Source organism: Muscardinus avellanarius (genome assembly GCF_963383645.1).
Source record: "Muscardinus avellanarius genome assembly, chromosome: 1".
Classification (NCBI taxonomy): Eukaryota; Metazoa; Chordata; class Mammalia; order Rodentia; family Gliridae; genus Muscardinus; species Muscardinus avellanarius.
In genome coordinates this window covers 76,977,036-76,997,344 of record NC_137786.1, presented here as the reverse complement: position 1 = coordinate 76,997,344, position 20,309 = coordinate 76,977,036, and the positions used below count along the sequence as shown (strand labels likewise).

The window sequence follows — 20,309 nt, the reverse complement described above, 5'->3', positions numbered from 1 at the left end:
TAAACTCCCTCCTGAATATGCAGGCTATCTGGCCTTCCATGTGCACATTTCACCTCCTCTTCACTCATTCAGAGGTCTTCAGCCAGCAACACCCATTTAACTATAATTGGCTGAATTTGTCAAGAGTGGGCTATATTAGGGAAAGCTATATTTTGTCACTTTCCATATATATATATATATATATATATATATATATATATGTATATATGAGTGTATATATATATGTGTGTGTGTATATATATGTGTGTGTATATATATATGTGTGTATATATACATGTGTGTATGCATACACATATGTGGATACTACTCAATAAATCATAAAAAACATGTACAACTATTTTTTAAATTAAACATTCTAGAAATGGTTCATAAAGATGAAGCACTTTTCATATTAGTTCACCATGCACAGCACTTGTCAAGAATCGGATCAAGCAAATGCATGCTAAGCGAGTCTGCTAAAGGAAAAAATCAGACTCTAACCACATCATTTTCAAAATGATAGAGTACCTTATTTTTCAGGGCAGGAAGATTGTTTTCAGTTACAAACCACTGCTGGCTGCTATACTCTGTAAACTGGATTAGTTTACATGTACTTTTCCCAGGCATTATTTCCGCATCAGAGACATCCAATAACGTCTCTGGAATTCGAATATAATCGCCTTCTTTGCCTTCAAACTTGTGCCCATTGATTTGCTGAGGATACCAGTGAAGAGCCAGTATTGACAAATACGGACAACTGTCAAGGATTGTCTTGCTTCTACAACAAAACAACAACAGTCTGATAAAACGGCATGTCTTTGCATCCACATACCCACTTACGTTTATTACAGCGCATTACACTGAGACTCTGTTGCTATGTTTAACAATGATGCTGCCAACCTAGGAGCACTAGAGAAAATCTGCTTTCAGATTCGCTATGGTTAACTGTTACGTTTTTGTGCAGAGCTTTCTGCATCCTCTTGTCTGATCTTCCTTGAAACCTAAAACATGGACTTTTAAAAGCTGTTTCACAGATATTAAGACACAATCTGTGGCTACAAAATATATCTTTTTTGTGTTAGTCACATCAGCATTGGTGGAATCGGCTGAAAAGGGTGACCCCACTAAACTGAAGCCCTCTGTTTTATTTAAGAGCATCATAAATCTTATATATCTGGAGCCATGTTTTCATCTAAAATTTACCTCCTCCCTTTTTAACTCACCAGAGCATTGTAATATGTCCATTTGACTGGTAGGAAAAACTGCCCTGAATAGTGCTCTTTATTTATTTAACAGTTCTGTTTTGAAGATCTCCTAGGCAGAATAAGATCCTGTGCTCAGCAAAATTGCTTCCAAGCCTCAATGTGTGTTGAAATCACTTGGAACTTAAAGTACAGATTTCTAGTTTATATCCAGACTTACCAATGCAGAATCCTCACTCATGGAAGGAGTTGGCAGTTCTGGGAATTTGTATTTGTAGCTAGCCCCACCCCACCACCACAGATCTGTTGCAACCTACTTGTGAACCCATAATATTTGTAAACAATGAAGAGATAAAAATAAATCATACCTGAAACCTGTCTTAAAAAGTGTAGAGAAGCCAGGTATGGTGGTGCACGCTTGTAATCCCAGTGCCTGGGAGGCTGAGACAGGAGGATCACACAGGTTTAAAGCCAGCCTCAGCTACTTAGTGAGGCTCACAGCAACTTAGTGAGACCCTGTTTCCAAATAAAGTATAAAATAAGTCTGGGAGTATAGCTCAGAGGCAGAAAAGCCACTGGGTTCCACCCTAAGTACCACCAAAAAAAAAAGTGTAGAGAATATTTGAATAAAATTTATACATTAAACATAAAAAATTATATGGGCCACAATAGATGTAGAGTCTGTACAATTAGATCATGGATCTAAATGACACCTTGTCAAGATGTCCTTACCTTGGAAGTGGAGCAGAGAATTTTATTTTATTTATTTATTTATTATTATTAATTTTTTTTTGTGGTACTGGGGTTCCTGGAAGCCCTTCTATCTCCGGGCTACACTCCCAGACCTATTTTTACATTTTTATTTGGAAACAGGGTCTCCTAAGCCAGCGTGCGCAGCTGGCTTCGAACCTGCGCTATCCTCCTGTCTCTGCCTCCCAAGCGTGGGGATTACAAGCGTGCGCCACCACACCTGGCTGAGCAGAGAATTTTAAATGAGAGATTTGAAAAAGGAAATAAAAGAGTAAAATATGGCATTTCTCTCTGGCTACACACCTTCTGTAAAAAAAAACAAACAAAAAAACTCCCATCCATAGTTTAATGACCAAAATTGAATCTGTGCCTTCAAATATCTATACATAATCCTCCCATTCAATCAGAGCTCCAGGTCACTGTGTCAAGCCTCAGACCAAGACACCTCAGTCCTGTGGGCCACACACACCTACACAAAAGCTTGTCAAAAATTCAGCTCTCAGTCTTCCCCCAGATTGTCACTGGTGACTCCCTGCCTAAGAGCTGCCCCTGCAGAACTCCTGACCAGGCATGAAGAGCTGAGACCACTGGGGCTCACCCTCTCCCCCTAGCTGCAGCACACCATTCAGTCCCCCGGCCTGCAACTATGGAGATTCAGACCAGTCCATACCACCCTGGATCCTGCTGCCTTGCCAAACCAACACCACATGTACAATGACTCCACCAACCATGATGACCAATTCCTTCCTGAAACCCTATTCTCCTACACCTATGTCCTTCAGATACACTCCTTCACCAGCCTCACGATCAGCTTTTTATCTATGCTGAAGCGAGGTGGGGGAATCCACAGTAATATGTGGACTATCTGGCATCACTGCAAATCCACAGTGATCATTCTGAACAGGACACTGTGCCACCTGCATTGCTTTTAACTTGGCTTCCAAATACTTGCTCTAGATTCCATCCTTCTCTTCAATATCCTCTCTTCATTCCAAAACCCTTCACTCTCAGCAGAGCCCTTAGATGCTGCTCAAGACAACAGATAGAGAATGCATATAAGAATGGTCAGCATCTTTAGAGTTCCCTACCTATGCAAAACAAACCCGTTGTGATCGCTCTTTTATTTTTCATGTTTGATTTGTCAGTGTCATGTTTATTCTACTACCTACTTTTCAGGTGCTGCCTTCCCGTGTCCCTGCCCTAATTTCACACTTCATCTTCTTTCCTGAACATTTATCCCCTATGGAGTTTTTTCATTTCTAGCTTTGCTCTATTCTTTGAATTTTAATTCTCTTCTCAGCACAATGTCTCTGAAATCCTAAATCTGATTCTTACACACACACACACACACACACACACACCCCATACCTAGTTAATCTCTTTTAAAAACTGATGATCTTCCCAAATATGCCACACTATTTTTTAACTAACTGCAACTTGTACATTCTATTTCCCCTTCCTGGATAATTCAAAATGACAGTTATATCTATTTAGAGGAAGTACATGGAAGAAACATATTGATTTACTTATCCCTTCTATTCACTCATTATACCATAACCACTGAGAATCTATAATGTACCACACAGCGTCCGTAGCCCTGGGAACACACTAGGTAACCAGGCAGAAAGGACCACTCTTGTTACGCATCTTACACCCATGCGTTTTCACTGGACCTTTGAGGGCACAACATGGGACTCAACATTTACAGGAAGGTAGATGGCTCACATTTAAAACAAGATTCTTGTGATCTTACAGAAGTTTGGAAAAATAAATGGAAAAGAATGAGATTGAGGCAATTGGATACTATGAGTTGTTTAATCTCATTGAACAATATAGTTGAGCATAGTTCAAGAGAGGAAAATAGGATGCAATTTTCTTAACTACACACACACACACACACACACACACACACACACACACGAGTGCGCATACATGCACACAAACACATATTCTGTAGCGTAAGTGCAAACTTACTTGAAGCAAATGGTCCATGTTAGAGGTTTCTAAAGATAGTGCTAAAGACACTAATAAGAATCACTAAAGAAGAACTGATCATCATTGATCTCAGGTGGACATTTAGGAGTGGTAGTGAGGAAAGAGAGCTTCTGAAAAGGATTTTCCCTATTAAAAAAAAAAACTTAATCTTTAGGATTTAATAAATACTGAACACAGGCTTTAATGAGAATAACTAATTAAATTGATAAAGTTTTATAGAACTCCACTCTTTCTTTTCATCCCTTTTTTATTTTGAGGAATTGGGAATTAAATCCAGGAGAATTTTACCTACCAACTACATCTTCAACCCTTTTTATTATTTTATTTTTAAACAAGATTTTGCTAAATTGTTTGAGCGGCCTCACTAAGTTGCCGAGGCTGGCCTCAAACCCATGATCCTCCAAGTACTGAGTCTTGTACAAGTATTAGTCTAGTACAAGTATTAGTCTTCCAAGTACTGAGATTACTGGCATGCACCACCATGCCTTGCTAATAAACCAATTCTTTTTTTTTTTTTTTTTTTTTTTGGCGGTACTGGGGTTCCTGGAAGCCCTTCTACCTCTGGGCTACACTCTCAGACCTATTTAATACTTTGTATTTGGGAACAGGGTCTCTCAAGCCAGCACGGCTGGCTTAGAACCTGCGTGATCCTCCTATTTCTGCCTCCCAAGCACGGGGATTATAAGCATGCCCCACCCTGCCCAGCTATAAACCAAATCTTAAATAGCCACTTTTACTTTTATGTTGTCAAATAAAAAGAAAACATTTTTAGCTGGGCGTGGTGGCGCACGCTTGTAATCCGCGCCTGGGAGGCGGAGACAGGAGAATCACGCAGGTTGGAAGCTAGCCGCGCTGGCTTAAGAGACCCTGTTTCCAAATACAAAGTATAAAATAGGTCTGGCAGTGTAGCCCAGAGGTAGAAGGGCTTCCAGGAACCCCAGTACCACCACAAAAAAATATTTAATTTCTTAGACTATCATGATCCAACTTATGAATATAATTATATACCATGGTGTGTGAGGCATATTACATATGCCTACACGTTAGTGATACAGCTAATAATGAACATGAGCCACATTTAATTTTTTCTGTCTCCTCTTGCTTGCTCCCTGCTACGCAGCTCCAGCCATGAAACAGACTGAAGTTCAACAGGTGTCTGAGAGACGTTACCCAGGGATGAACAACCAGAATTCAGGGGGAGCACAGGCTGAAGCATATACAGCACTTCAAAGCTGGAGTTAGCTTCCTTTATTCTATTCAGAATTTAACTAAGTAAAAGTAGGTGATATGGATGTGTGTGTGTGTGTGTGCGTGTGTGTGCACGCGCACACATTACCAGGGATTAAATCCAGGGGCATTTTGCCTCTGAAGTATAACCCAAGCTGTTTATTTTATTTACTTATTTATTTATTTTAAACAGGTCTCATTAAGTTGCATGAGGTCCTCCCTAAGTTACTAGGCTGAACTCGAATTTACAATCCTCCCATCTCAGCCTCCCAGTGCTGGGATGACAGGTGTTCACCATCACATCTGGCACAATGTGATGTTTAACTTCTAGTATGAAGCTATTTTTCTCCAGGCCACTGCTGTTTTTTCTTTGAACAGTCATCTTCATTTGTCCAACAGGTTCAATGTATCGACCACGTGACTCTTTGTTATATCATCTTAGCATCAATTTGCCTGACACTGCTTGGAATACATGAGGAATCACACACAAAGTACTGCTCATATATTAGAAGGTACTTACTTTTCACCAGGAGAACCACAGGTAATATCGGTCAGCAGAGAAAAGGCAAAATTCTCAGCCACTTCAGTAAAGTGGCTGAATCCCCTTGTGTCTTGGCGCTTTGGGTTAATAAGAGCACAAAGAATCTCATAGAAAAGAGTCCGGCTCTTAATACTGAAAGCCTTATTTCTTCCTTCAGCACTTATCTAGGAAAAAGACAAGTGTGAAAATATGTATTAAAAATAAATTTCCTAAGTTATATGGAATGTGCATATTACATGTGTTATTAATAGTTGTTAGCATTAACAAAATAAAATTAAATCTATATTTAAGAGAAATTGATATCAAAATTGTATTTTGAATATATAAATTTGCATTTTAAAAAGGAAAAATAACCATTTACCAAGAAGCATAAACTCCAAAATATTTTCTATTTAATCATTAGCTAAAACCCAAAATGATTGCATGAATTACTTAATTGTAACTACAGAGATTAACATTATGAATTAAAATTAATTGCATTATGACTTCTATCATAAGAATTCTTATTCTTGAGCAATGAATATGGAAATTAAATATCTCAAGAATGTTTGTTTATATTTTATTTGGAAACAGGGTCTCTTAAACCAGCTGAGGCTGGCTTCGAACCTGCACGATCCTCCTGTCTCAGCCTCCCAAGCACGGGGATTACAAGCGTACACCACCACATCCGGCTAAGAATGCTTGTTTATAACAAAGCAAAATTATTATTATTATTATTTTGGCATTAAGGATTGAAATCAGGGGCACTACCCCCAAGCTAAACCCCAGTCCTTTTTATTTTGTATTTTGAAACAAGGTCTCACAAAGTTGCCAAGGATATAACTAAATTTCTAAGGGTGGGATCAAACCTGCAACCCTTAAGTACTGAGATCACAGACATGCTCCACTACTCTGGGCACAGGATTATTTTTGTTGTTTATAATGAACAGAAGCCACCATATGTGACTAAATTCTTAAAACACCAAATGAGAAAATTATTTTCAACCAAGAGTATTCAGAACCTCCTGGCATACTCATCTTTTTTAGTATGTATGACTCTTTCTTCTTTAAAAGATTGGATTATTTGTTGTTTCTAGAACAAGAAAAGTAGGAGGAAATTTTTCTTCATGATTTTTCCTTGCCAGGACAATGGAGGCCACATCTCAGCTGAATGGCTAAGCATGGCTGTGAAGCCACTGACTTATTAGTTCATTATATTCTAATTTTTCTGATGAGTCTCTGTTAATTCTTCAAACTCTGAACACATAACTTTCTCTATGATTCCTACATTACTCCCCACTGTCAACACGTGCTTTCACTCTCATTGTAACTTGCATATTAATAAATGTGGAGAGCCATTAAGGTCTTCCCCTAAAAGAATATTTCTGACTCAGCTGACTGTCCTTCGCCCAGAGTCACCAAGGTTTGGGGTTATGGAAAGTTCAAAGTAAAAGGTTTGAGAAAAGATCAGGTGGTGATGGCATGAAGGTACTAATTAACCTACCTGTAATGTATGTGCTTTGGATTGGTCTTTATTGTATTCTGGTGGTGATAGCACGGGGATGTTGATTGACCTGTAACTCTATAAATACCCCAGGAGCAGAGAGGCCAAAAAGAGAGATGATACTGACTCGGAAGTAGCCGTCAGCCAGTAGGTCAGCCAGTAGGTTGACCAGTAGAAATATTGCCCCAGAAGCAGGGGTCAGCCAGTAGAGATAGTAGGCTGGCAGCCTCCCCATGTTAGAATTAAAAACAATTCTTGAAATCAAATTCTTAAGAGTTTAATTCTTCATCCTCACGCCTCTCTTTGAAATCTGTACTTTTGCCGGCTGGCTCCGGCAAATAAATATATTTTAATCTCAAAATTCTTCACCTGTTTCTCCTACTAAATGAGCTCCAGGAGGAAGTGGCTCATAGTCTTTTTTTTTTAATAAAAAGAAACTTTGTAATCTAGTAGAGTTTCAAGTTCATGGAAGAACTCAATGTCTGAATTTACAAGGGTAATAATCTCAAAGATAGGGAGCATCAAGAACAATCCACAGGGAAGATAAGATAAAAGGAACCAAGTAAAAATTCAACAATGAAAAAACTACAAATGAAGTCAGAGAACATCTCACTGGATATTGAAACAAGCAAACTGGATATGACAGGTGAAAAATGACATAACAGTCAAGCAGAACCAATCTTAGGGCAAATCCCTAAGATCTTCACATAAAAAAAAGATCAAGTAGAAGAAAAAATAACATGGTACCGTAGTAAGATAACAGGATTCATGTATAATAGTTCAGAAATGCCTTTCTACAAGAAAAATTAGGAAAAGAGAGAACAGCAGATATATCTATGTGACTTTTTAAAATTTAATTTAATTAATTAATTTATTTATTTTTGGTGGTACTGGGTTTCCTGGAAGCCCTTCTACTTCCGGGCTACACTCCCAGATGCCTACTTTTTTAAAATTTTTATTTGGAAACAGGGTCTCTTAAGCCAGCGAGGCTGGCTTTGAACGTGCGCAATCCTCCTGTCTCTGCCTCCCAAGCACGGGGATTATAAGCGTGTGCCACCACGCCTGGTTCGATTTTTTTTTTTTAATATTTAAAAAATCACACTAGAAATCAGGAAAAAATCGTAATAGGGAAACAAAGATTCAGTTTGACATCAGACATTTCCAAAAATTAAAATGCCAGAAAAGTAACATGTGCAGAATTTTAAGAATTAAAGGCCATGATTCAAAAATTTTACAGCTACCCAAACTTGTATTCATATTTAAGGAAAATGCAAAGTTGATTTTAGTAAAGCTCATAAGAATAAAACAAAAAGGTCATTTCTGTAACACTTGGCTAGTATGGGTATTTTATGCTTCTCAATATTTTATGTAAACCCTTCCAGTCTTCACAAGAATCCTGTGAGAAAGGTCTTATTGCTATCTTTGTTTTCAAAGAAGGAAACTGAGGCAGAAAGAGAAATAATAACTTGTCCCAGAGCAAAGCTGGTGCCTGCTCAAGCCCTGGCATGCTCCTGACAGCCATCTGGCCTGACTCACAACACACACACCCCCACCCCTTGCCCCCGCCCCTGGGTTGGTGAAAAACAGCAACATGAGTTGACTCAGTTTTACAGACAAATAGTTAAATTATGGCACATGTGAAATATAAAAGCAGCCCGTAAAACATAGTGTGGAATATCAGTCATTCTTAGTGTGAGCATAAAATAAATTATATGTAAACAAATAATTATGGTATAAAATATGCAATATTAAAAAGTATGATAAACAGTCTGGTTTTATAAGGTCATTTTATATATAAACAGAAAGATCTCCTAAAATTATCAAAATTGGCTTCAAAACAAGTGGAAAGCCTGAATCAACAATGGGAAGGAGGAGGAGAAGGAGGAGGAGGAAGATGAGGAGGAGGAAGATGAGGAGGAGGAAGATGAGGAGGAGAAGGAATATAAGGAAGAGGAGGAGGAGGAAGAGGAGGAGGAGGAAGAAGAAGAAGAAGAACTCTGTGAGAATAGAATATAAATGGCAGCCTAGTGTGGATTATGGCTGTAATCTCAGTACTTGGGAGTACAGGAGGATCTCAGGTTCTAAGCCATCCTTAATTAGGCAACTTAATGAGGTCCTCAGCAACTTAGCAAGACCCCTATTTCCAAAAAGAAAATAAAAAGCACTGAGATATAGCTTAGAGATACAAGGCCTCTGGGTTCAATTGGCAACATTTGGAAGTAGTAGATGGGTTATCAAACTTCCATAGAACAAATCATTCCTGTGCTTTTTCAAGTGTTCCAGAACACTAATTACATCCCCGAGTCATGTTTTACTAAGCTTCGATAACCAGGAAATCCCAACTTGGTGAAATTAACAATTACAATATTGATATCAGCAGGATTTTAAAAGGCTGATATTGTTAAGGCAACTGACAGCTTTTAAAATAGTTTTTACTGAACCATGCCTGAGGAAATCAGGGGGCAGAATATTATGTCATAGTAAAAACTGCCTAAACCCATAGCTAGATTTTCTAAAGAAAATCTTTACAGTGAATCATTTAAAACTATTGCTATTTTTAGTACAATAGTTGAGCAATATGAGTATAGTCACTTATAATGTGTGTAATCCTATCTAAGACTTACTGAGATCTTAGCAAAAAAAAAGAGAGAGCAAGATTCTGTTTCAAAGAATTTAGAAACTGGTAAAATAAAATTTACAAATATGAAACAGTTTTACTTAAAAGATAAGACCTTATACAACAAAGATCTATCCTATACTTGGAAGTTGTAGTCTATACTTCTGAAGTTGAGGCTATAGTATATATTAACTTTATATAATATGTATGAATTATTGCTACATAGACTATAACTGACTCTATTTGAATTTCAGATGAGCAAATAATAACATTTTTGCTGTGTATCCCAAGTAAGTATTTGTCATAGATTTGTGCTCAAAATTTATTTTTTTTTCCATCTGGTACTCAGACTTAATGGAGCATTCTTTATTTTTATTTGCTAAATTTGACAATCTTTTCTGTATATGATTACCTACAATTGTGGTGCTTTTTCATTGTTCTTTTAGTCTTATTATATAACAGTCTAAAACATGAAATATATACATATTTTTAGACAGACAGTTATGGCTCAGGGTAAGTTCTGAGAAGTGCATTGTGATCAATATCATCACCTCTTGAGCATCAAGGGCACATGTGCACAAGCCCCCGGGGCACAACCATGCACACCTAGGCTATTAGGATAGCCCGTGGCTCCCAGGCTACAAAGCTACACAGCATGGTACTGTACTTAGTACTACAAGCAACTGTAATGCAGTGGCAAGTATTTGTGTATCTAAACATAGCAAAACATAGCAAAAAAAATAGCAAAAAGTATGTGTGTATCTAAACATAGCAAAACATAGCAAAAAAAAAGAGGAACTTTTCAGCTCCATTATAATCTTATAGGACCACCACAGAACATGGTCCATTAGTATGTGGCATGTGACCATATATCATGAATACATAAACAAGGGCCCTCTTAATGGCTATAATTTTGTTATTAAAGTAAGTAATGCTGAAATAAGCAATTCTGTCTTATATGTATTGGCACAAGTGTCCCCTATCCATGAGTTGTGCTAGAACACCACACCTGTTAAGAGTTCACTATGAGCAATTATTAAAAGCTGTGACACAAGAACTCCAGGGCTACCCAGACTTTTATCCATATTTAAAAAAAAACTAGAAAGTTACCTTCAGTAAAGTATACAAATAATCAAAATAAACAAAATAAGTTAGATGTAGTATTTGACAAATCCACTGATAGGTGCTGATTCCTTGACCAGTAATATATGACTCTCTTGCACAACTTACAGAAAAAAAGTAGCAGAATATCTATATCTTCTGTAAAACATCTGACATGAGGTTCCTTTTGCTACCCAGTTACCGTGCAACCTTTCTGTCTTTCTGGCCCAAATCAACTTGCCATTGTCTCATGCCATTTTATCATTAGATAATTTAAATAACAATATGTGAGTCCTTATCTCTAGACCAGTCTCTGTATGTAATTGTAATTATTTCTCTTTGCTTCACAAGATTTTCTGCATGGCCTCTGCTTCTCACCTATGTAGCTTATAATGCTCGTACCTACATGCTTCTCACCTATGTAGCTTATAATGCTCATACCTACACTTCAGGTATTATATTTTAAGAAATATCATAGGGCTCATATCTTGAAAATGTAAAGAATGTAAAAACCTTAAGACTAAAATATCAGATTAAAAATGGGTAACTGGATTGAATATATAATATATTTTTCAAAAGAAGAAATACAAATGGCCAATAAATATATGAAAAATGTTCAACTTCATTAGCCATCAAGAAAATGCAAATCACAGCCATGGTGAGATTCCATCTAACTCCAGTTACAAGAGCAATCATCAAAAATACAAACATTAGCTGGGCGTGGTGGCACGCGCTTGTAATCCCCGTGCTTGGGAGGCTGAGACAGGAGGATCGCACAGGTTCGAAGCCAGCCTCAGCTACTTAGTGAGGATCTCAGCAACTTCGTGAGACCCTGTCTCCAAATTAAATATAAAATAGGTCTAGGAGTATAGCCCAGAAGTAGAAAGCTCCTGGGTTCCACTGCAGTACCACCAAAAAAATAAAATAAAATAAAATAAAAGTTAAATGCTGGAGAGGATATGGAGAAATAGGAACTCTTAATACACAGTTGGTGTGACTATAAATTAGTACAATCACTGTGGAGATTAGTGTGAAGGTTCCTCAAAAGATAAAGAATGTAACCACCATATGATCTGGCTATACCATTTCTTAAAATCTTTCCAAAAGAATTAAAGTCAAAATACTATGATGACACATGCATATCCATGTTTACAGCAATATAATTCACAGGGGCCAAATTATGGAACAAACCTAGGTACTCATTAACGAGTGAAACACTTTTCATTCATTAATGAAAATATGGTATATATACAAACAATGAAGTTTTACTCAGCCATAAAGAAGAATAAAATTATATCATTTGCAGGAGAATTTGGAAGGAACTAGAGAATATTATGCCAAGTAAGATTAGCTAGTCTCAGAAAGACAAGGGTCATATGTTTTTTATTATATGTGGAAGGTAGAGAGAAAATAGGAAACCAAAAGGACTTTAGATAAATGAAAGAGGTAAATATAATGTTGGAAGGGGATTGTAGGAGTGTGGTAGAGAGAGGAAAAAAGGAGAATTGATGGATTAGATAGCTCATTTAATGCTGTGTCCATATCTGAAGGTATCTCTACTGATCTCACTAACATGTGCACGAGGTGGGTGGGAAAGCCAGGTAGATCCAGAGGGAAACACATCAAGTGATTTATGCATAAGTGTTTGTATCTCTTTGAACCCCAGTATGATGTATATTACAATATGCCAATAAAAGTGTATACAATATGCCAATAAAAGGTATACATACATACATACATACATACTGAGGATCAAATGCCAAAGACAATTGGCTGGCCAGGTTTTGGAGAGTCAGAAGAGACCTGTAGCTTCAAGAGTCTGCTGCCTCTTAGAGACTTTTTGCCATTCTTTCTGCTGCACTTGATCAGGTTTCAAGTTTGAGACTGCGGCACCATCTCATCCAAGCAAAGTACAGTGTCAGGTGCAACGAATCCCACTCTTATATTTACAAATGCAACTATATTCTAATTTCACAGTAACTGGTATAATAACCAAATGTGACTTTCGTTTTGTTCCGGCCGGATTTTTTTTTTTTTTAATTTGTAAAGTCTAACTGCACCGAGTGCTCACATGAGCAAGGCTTTCTTACCTTTTCTATCAAATGCATGACAGCACTGAGTTGCTCGTCCGTGTTCTCTGTGGCCACTCTCAAGTTGATGCTGTGGAGGACTCGGTTGAGAATGTCCTCATCCAGGGGCTGCTGCAGCTGATCTGCAAGCCCCCAGATGGCCTGCGCATCTGCATCAGAGACCAGAGTGATGTTGGCAGTCCCATATGCTTTATCAACACGAGCACCACCTTTTGGGTCAAAAAGCACAATCTGAAAGCGTTTAGGAAATGGACTTGAAGACCCCGTCTCTGGCGTTAGTATGACATCCACCATGGTGCTTCTCTGTCCAGGTTCAAAGACCAGTGTACCTTCAGTTTTCACAAAATCTTTTCCAGAAATAGCTGGAGATATGAGAGTACGGCCAATTGTTTCGGTACTCCTCAATTCCTGGAAAGGAAATAGTAACATTGAAGTAAAAATGTAGTATTTTTATTTTGCCCCGAATGAGTTCTTATTTCTTACACAAATTCTATTTCTGATAAGTATACTCATGGGCAATTAAGAATAGTGCTGGTAACACATGGTGTTACTCTAATGTCCTTTGGCAAGTTAGAGAGATTAACATATATCATACCGTGATGAGGTTGGGAAAGATGAAAGAATCAAGGAGGAAAAATACAAAAGAAACGTCACTACTTCCTCAAAATCCCTGTGATTGTGAACAGGCTGAAAAGTGTGCTTTAGGTTAAACATGCTGCAAAACATATGTTTGGAGGAATCAAAGGAATATTTACATTTAATTTTTACCTAGAATTTTTTCAGACTGAGGTAGAAAAAGAAGAGATCAGGCAGATGGAAGGAAGGAGGCACAAGAAGTAACTGTTCTCTTGTTGACACTTAGATATGGAAAAATGCTATAGAATAAGATCCTGAATGCATATATCTTTTACTTTTGCAAAGTATGTTTGTTTAAAAAATATTCTGAAAAGTGAAGTATGAATACTTAGTGAAGGATGAACAAAAGAAATGTGCATTTATTTCTTACTGAGCCAACATTTATTAAACTCCTAGTGCTCCCCAGGTGGCATACCACAGAAGCAGACTGAACAGCAGGAGGCTGCACTCAAAGGACCTGCTGCTCCAACGGAGGCTGTGGAGAGCACAAGCACTGTGGAGCTGGCCATACATTTTGCACAGTGGTCTATGAAGAAAAATGACAACTAAGGGTATTCAGAGTGATGGAAGGGCAGGTTTTAGATGATGCTGGTCATGGATGCTCTCGATGTGATATTCTAAAAAATCTCAATGAAGTATAGGAGCAAGCTCCATGAGGATCTCAGGAAAAAAATAGCCTTAGCAGGCAGGGCGGTGATTGCAAAGGCCCTGAGGTGAGAATCATCCTACTGTGTAAGAGAAAGATACAATGGGCCAATGTGTCTGATGGAGGAGGAGAATTCTGGAAGAAGGTGGCATGAGAGAGTGGAAGACGTCAGATCCTGTGGGTCCATTATTCAAAAAGTAGAAGGAAGACACAAGAGACCCCATTCTAGACCACATTTTCATGAGGGCTCTGGCTACTGTGTAGATTGGGCTATTAGCAGGGGGTAAGCAAAGAGGCAGATGTTTTTGCAATAGTTCATAAAAAAAAAACAGTGCTACTTTCATTTAGAGCTACATTAATGGGAAGAGTAAAAGTCATCAGCCTGGAAATGCATTTTGAATGTAGAGTCAGTAGGACTATCTGATAAATTTGATTTTTAGTGAGAAGAAAAGAACTGAGGATAACATCTATCTGTTGGCCTCTATGAATGAGTAACTGGATGAGTGGTGGGAAGCCAGAGGGAATATTGTAGAGGGACCAAGAAAGAGTTATTTATCATGCATATTAAGTTTATGCCACTTAGATATTCAAGTGAAGATGGCAAGGAAGGGCAATCAGATGCATGATTCCAGGTCAGGGAGGGTAGTGATGCCTCTAAGATAAATCCCCAGTTCCAAGAAAAAAAGGAAAGAATTAAAAAAATAAATCTAGGAGTCCTTAGTTTACAGATGATGTTTCAGGAAACAGGCTTCAAGGTCTAGCCTAAAGAGTGAATCCTAGCCGGGCGTGGTGGCGCACGCTTGTAATCCCCGCACTTGGAAGGCGGAGACAGGAGGATCGCCCTGGTTCGAAGCCAGCCTCGCTGGCTTAAGAGACTCTGCTTCCAAATAAAAAAGTTAAAAATTAGGTCTGGGAGTATAGCCCGTGGGAGTGTATCCCGGAGGTAGAAGGGCTTCCAGGAACCCCAGTACTACCAAAAAAAAAAAAAAAAAGAGTGAATCCTTGTCCGCCCTAACAGGCATTAGTTAGGAAGACCTACACAGGCATCGGGAAGGAGCTCCCAGTGAGGTAAGGGTTAAGAGCAAGAAGGTACTATGTTCCAGAAGCTTAAAAGGGAAGATTACTTTCTTTAATCAACTGTATCAAAGAGTGAAAAATAAATGATAATAAAGGTGTTTAAAAACATCTATAAACCAGGTGTGGTGGTACATCCCTGTAATCCAATATTGGAAGGATAAAACTGGAGGACTGAGAGCTTGAGGCCAGCCTCAGCAAGTTAGCAAGAACTTGTTTCAAAAATGAAAAGGAGTGGGAACGTAGCTCAGAAATAGAATGCCCCTAGATTCAATCCCCAGCACTAAAAAAAAAAAAAAAGAAAGAAAAAGAAGAAAAAAATTTAAAAAAAGAAAAGAAGTGTCTATAGAGCAATGGTGAAACAAAAAGTCTTATTGAAATTCTTTTGACTTTTGAATGGAAACACTAATGTATCTATTGGAATACTGTATGACAATGAAAATGAAATGAAATGAATATGTTGGGTGGGCACTGTACAAACACTGTTGAGTAAAATAAGCACAACTCAGGACATCACAACTGATATCATTTCATTTTCATAATTTCTCAAAACAGGTATACCCAAACAACATGTGATGGATGGTAAAACCTTATAAGAGAATGATTAAACATGGAATAAGAATAGAGGTTATGTACAAGATGGGGAGAGTCAACGAAAAATAAGATGGCATCAGAGAGGGGGTCAAGGCTGCTGGATTTAAGCTCCTGGTAAGTTTCTCACACGAGGTGGGGATGATTAGATTAGTATAAACTGCATGTATACATGTGTTCAATTGTTTCCACCCACTGAAGAACATGTGAGTTATTTCTATTGCTGTGGTGTTATGAATGAGGTGCTATATACATTCGTACATAGGTTTTTTTGTTTTTGTTTTTGTTTTTGTTTTTGTTTTGTGATACTGGGGATGGAATCCAGGGGCCTTCTACCTCCAGGCTACACTCCCAGACCTATTTTATATTTTATTTGGAAACGGGGTCTGTTAAGCTTTGAACCTGCATGATCCTCCTGTCTCTGCCTCCCAAGCATGGGGATTACAAGCGTGCACCACCATGCCCGGCTCATGTATAGGTTTTGTATAGATATGAGTTTTCATTTATCTCCAATAAATGCTCTAACCTTCACTGATACCCCTCTGGCTGAGAAGGGTCTGAGTACCTTCCACTCCCTCCCCAGTGGCCTTCACCAAGGTGGATGCCTTTTTACCACTAGGCTCTCACTCTATAGGTCCCTCAAACACTATGCCAACAGAGACACTGAGGCCTCTGGGAGGGTAGAAATCTAAACTCCCATTCATTCTTTGCTGGTGTGGGTAGACACGGGGCCAGTTGTTTCTGGGCTATTTGGCCAGTTTACAAGAAATTTGTAAGATTTGTAAGATTTCCATCTTTCTAGGCTGCTCCTTTGCTGTTCCTTTGGCTAAAGAGAGTGGTTTTGTGAGGGCTTTTTATAAATCTTCTTTCATTAGAGTTTCTGTATGCCAATTTCTCAAAGACTGGGATGCAGGCAAAAAGGAAACTCTGGGATCACAACACTGTATTAACCCTGAGTTCCCAGATCCCTAGCTGATCTGCTTTTTTCTCTTCAGCCTTCAGAGACTTCTGATGTTGTTTTATATAGAACGCCCTGGTCCTTGAATTGTACTCAGCAGGTAAAGAGAGAAAAAGAGACATTGTTATAAGAAATTAACTCATGTACTTAAGGAGGCTGAGGAGTTCTAGGATCATCAGGGTGTTTTGGCAAGCTGGGACCAATGAAAGCCAATGGTTTATTATACTCAAGTCTGGACGCCTGAGAGCCAAGAAAGCAGATGATATAGTTCTAGTCTAAAGAGAGTAGGCATGAGACCCAGGAAAGGTCAATGTTTCAATATGAGTGTGAAGGCAAGAAAAAGCCTGACTTCCAATTCAAAGACTATCAAATTGGAAGAATTCTTTCTTACTTGAAGGATGGCCAACCTTTTTGTTCTATTTGAGCCTCAGTAGATTGAGTGAGACTCACTTTCATTAGGAGATTAATCTATTTTACATAGTCTACTGATTTAAATGCTAGTCTCAACCAAAAATGCCCTTATAGAAACATAAGAATAAAGTTTGACCAAATATATGAGCACACAGTAGTCCAGCCAAATCAACAAATAAGACTAATCATCAGATTAGGAAAGTCTAGAAATTCATGAAATATATTGTCCCATAACTGTCCTTTATGAGTTACATGTTAGTGATAATGTGTTTTTGCCAAGAATCACATAATAAACCTGAACAATATAAAGGAATATGATAGAGACATTGGCATTTAGATCATTCACTTGACAACTTCAATTCTCCTTTCATCTAAGTTTATGAACTGGTTTGAAATGTGCCTCAAATCTCTTTATCATCTGTTCATTCCAACCTGCTTTTTTCTACTCTACCAAGTAGCAAGCATACAGTGATATATATTTCACAGGAGAAGAATGAAGCACATATTTTTTCTCATTTCTCTTCCTGTTTTTAACACTGAACAAAAATACTAAAATACTCCAACTATAAATCAAAATACTTCTGCCTGTGTTCATACCACTTCAAGGCTATGTAGAGTGGAGTTTATTTCTAGGACCTCATATAATTGAGCTTTTTTCTTTTTGTTAGCTGAGCTGTGGACTGTCACGAAGATAAGATTCTCTTCCTGGTAAGCTTTCAGAACAGCTAACCAGCCACAGCCTCCCATTCTTGACTACAACTCACTGGTCATATCTATGCAGAGAATGGTCGACTTGTTTGAGCTACCCAATAACAACATAACCAAGTACATTATCCACAGAACTTTTAACAAAACTTCATAACCCGAGGCCCACAGGATTGGAATCCTGAAACAGAGAAGTGACAGCACTGTACCAAGTGGTAGCTTATTATTATTATTAATTATTATTATTTTTATTTATTTTGGTGGTACTGGGGTTCCTGGAAGCCCTTCTATCTCTGGGCTACACTCCCAGACCTACTTCATACTTTTTTATTTTTGTAAACAGGGTCTCTTAAGCCAGTGCGGCTGGCTTCGAACCCATGCGATCCTCCTGTCTCCGCCTCCCAAGAGCAGGGATTACAAGCGTGCTCCACCATACCCAGCCAAGTGGTAGTTTTCATTATGGGTTTTTTGGAGGTATCAGAGTCAAGGAGATAGAAAGGGCTAAGGTAAGACAAGCTATAATCTCCACAATCATATTTCAAGCAGAACACATACACGTTTTTGTTTTACTGAATTAGGGTTTAGCTACTAAAACAAAGTAAAAAATTAATGCTGAAAAGGTGTATGGCATTGTTTGGGCCAAGGGACCTGGTCACTTAGAGTTCTGTAACGTTGCTCTTGTGAGTTACCAGAAATCTCCCTGTGGCCTGTCTCTCACCTGACATCACCTGATGGCATGGCTGTGGACACAAGGCAGTGAGGCCTCATGAACTCACAGATTTCAAGAAACCTTAAGGTTAATCAGTGTGTGAGGTTCTGAAGAAGAACATTTTCAACTACTTCAGATATGAGCCATAATAAGACCCTTGCTTTTTGCTTTTGGTCTTATTGAATTACACTGTGCAGATATTTTAACTCTACAGAGATTTAATAGGACAAATCTATTCAAGACACTATATATTCCATAATCAAGTCTGTCAAAACAAAGAAAGAAAAATGATCTGCTACTGATGAGAGACAACCTGGTCAGAAAAAGCTAACATAATACATAAAGTGTGAATTATGATGGTATCTTTAGAAAAAATATAACAAGTATTATTTCATTTTATACTTATTACAGCTAAAGCAGACAACTTTAACATGTATTACCATATGTTCCATGCTTACCTGGGTACTAAAGTTAACCGACATCATTGAATTTGTCCCAGAATCCCTGGCCACCTGCAAAGTGACCAAAGTGGACTTCTTATGAGCTACTGCCAGCCGAGAGCCCACAGAAAAATACAGGAGACTCCGAGGTTCATCGCTCCGTAAGACTTTAATTTGTGCAAATCTGGCACTGTTGTTTATTGCTGCTCCAGTGGTTACTTCATATAGCTCCACGAAAAACTGCATTTCAACGGGAGGCACCTGATGATGTGAAAAAGAAACAATATATAACTGTACTAATTTCTTTATATCTTATATTATTTATTATTTATAAAATATTTATTATTAGAAAATGTAAACTTTATATTTTATATTATTTATAAAATATTTATTATGAGAAAATGTAAACTTTATATTTTATATTTTTATAAACTATTTATTATTAGAAAATATAAACTTTATATTTGATATTATTTATAAAATATTTATTATTAGAAAATATAAACTTTATATTTTATATTATTTATTATTTATAAAATATTTATTATTATAAAATATGAACTAGTTCTAATACTGAGAACTATTATAATACATAGTATTTCAAATCACTACAAAAGTGGATATACACTTACAGATTCATTTTGTATAAGCACATAACCAAATACTTATGTTAGCCTTATGTTAGGCTACTATAAGTTTTAGTTTTTTGGTCTCTCTTTGAGGAGGGTAAGAGAGGGTAATAGGGAAGGCAGATAGATGAAAGGCTTTTTTTTTTTTTTTTCTTTGCGGGTCTGGGGATGGAACCCAGAGGCATTAGACCTCCAAGCTACACACGATGCCCAATTTTTTATTCTTTTATTTTTAAACAGGACCTCACTGAGTTGCGAGGCGCCTCACTAAGTAGCTGAGGCTGTCCGCGAACCGCAATCCTCCCGTCTCAGCCTCCCAAATGTTGGGATTACAAGTGTGCACCACCACGCCCGGCTCTGAAAGGACTGTTATATGCATGAAATGTATGAAAATGTCACAATGAAACTCATCATTTTATACAATCAATATGTGCTAATAAATATAAGAAAAACAAAATAAAGCCACGTAGAGCTGAAAAAAAGACATTTAGTTCATTTGAGCTTCTGAAAGATCAATATCAAGAA

General features: G+C 37.8%; 1 protein-coding gene across 1 annotated transcript in view; it reads right to left on the bottom strand.

Annotated features, from left to right (window-relative positions):
• The window catches only part of ADGRV1 (adhesion G protein-coupled receptor V1), a gene marked incomplete at both ends in the record, with an annotated part of 566,633 nt that overhangs the window by 319,118 nt on the left and 227,206 nt on the right, over positions 1-20,309 (bottom strand). The window contains 4 exons of the mRNA XM_080707128.1: positions 508-757; positions 5,674-5,858; positions 12,986-13,393; positions 19,174-19,416. Of these exons, the coding sequence (XP_080563254.1) occupies positions 508-757; positions 5,674-5,858; positions 12,986-13,393; positions 19,174-19,416 (1,086 nt within the window). The remainder of the gene's footprint in view (positions 1-507; positions 758-5,673; positions 5,859-12,985; positions 13,394-19,173; positions 19,417-20,309) is intronic.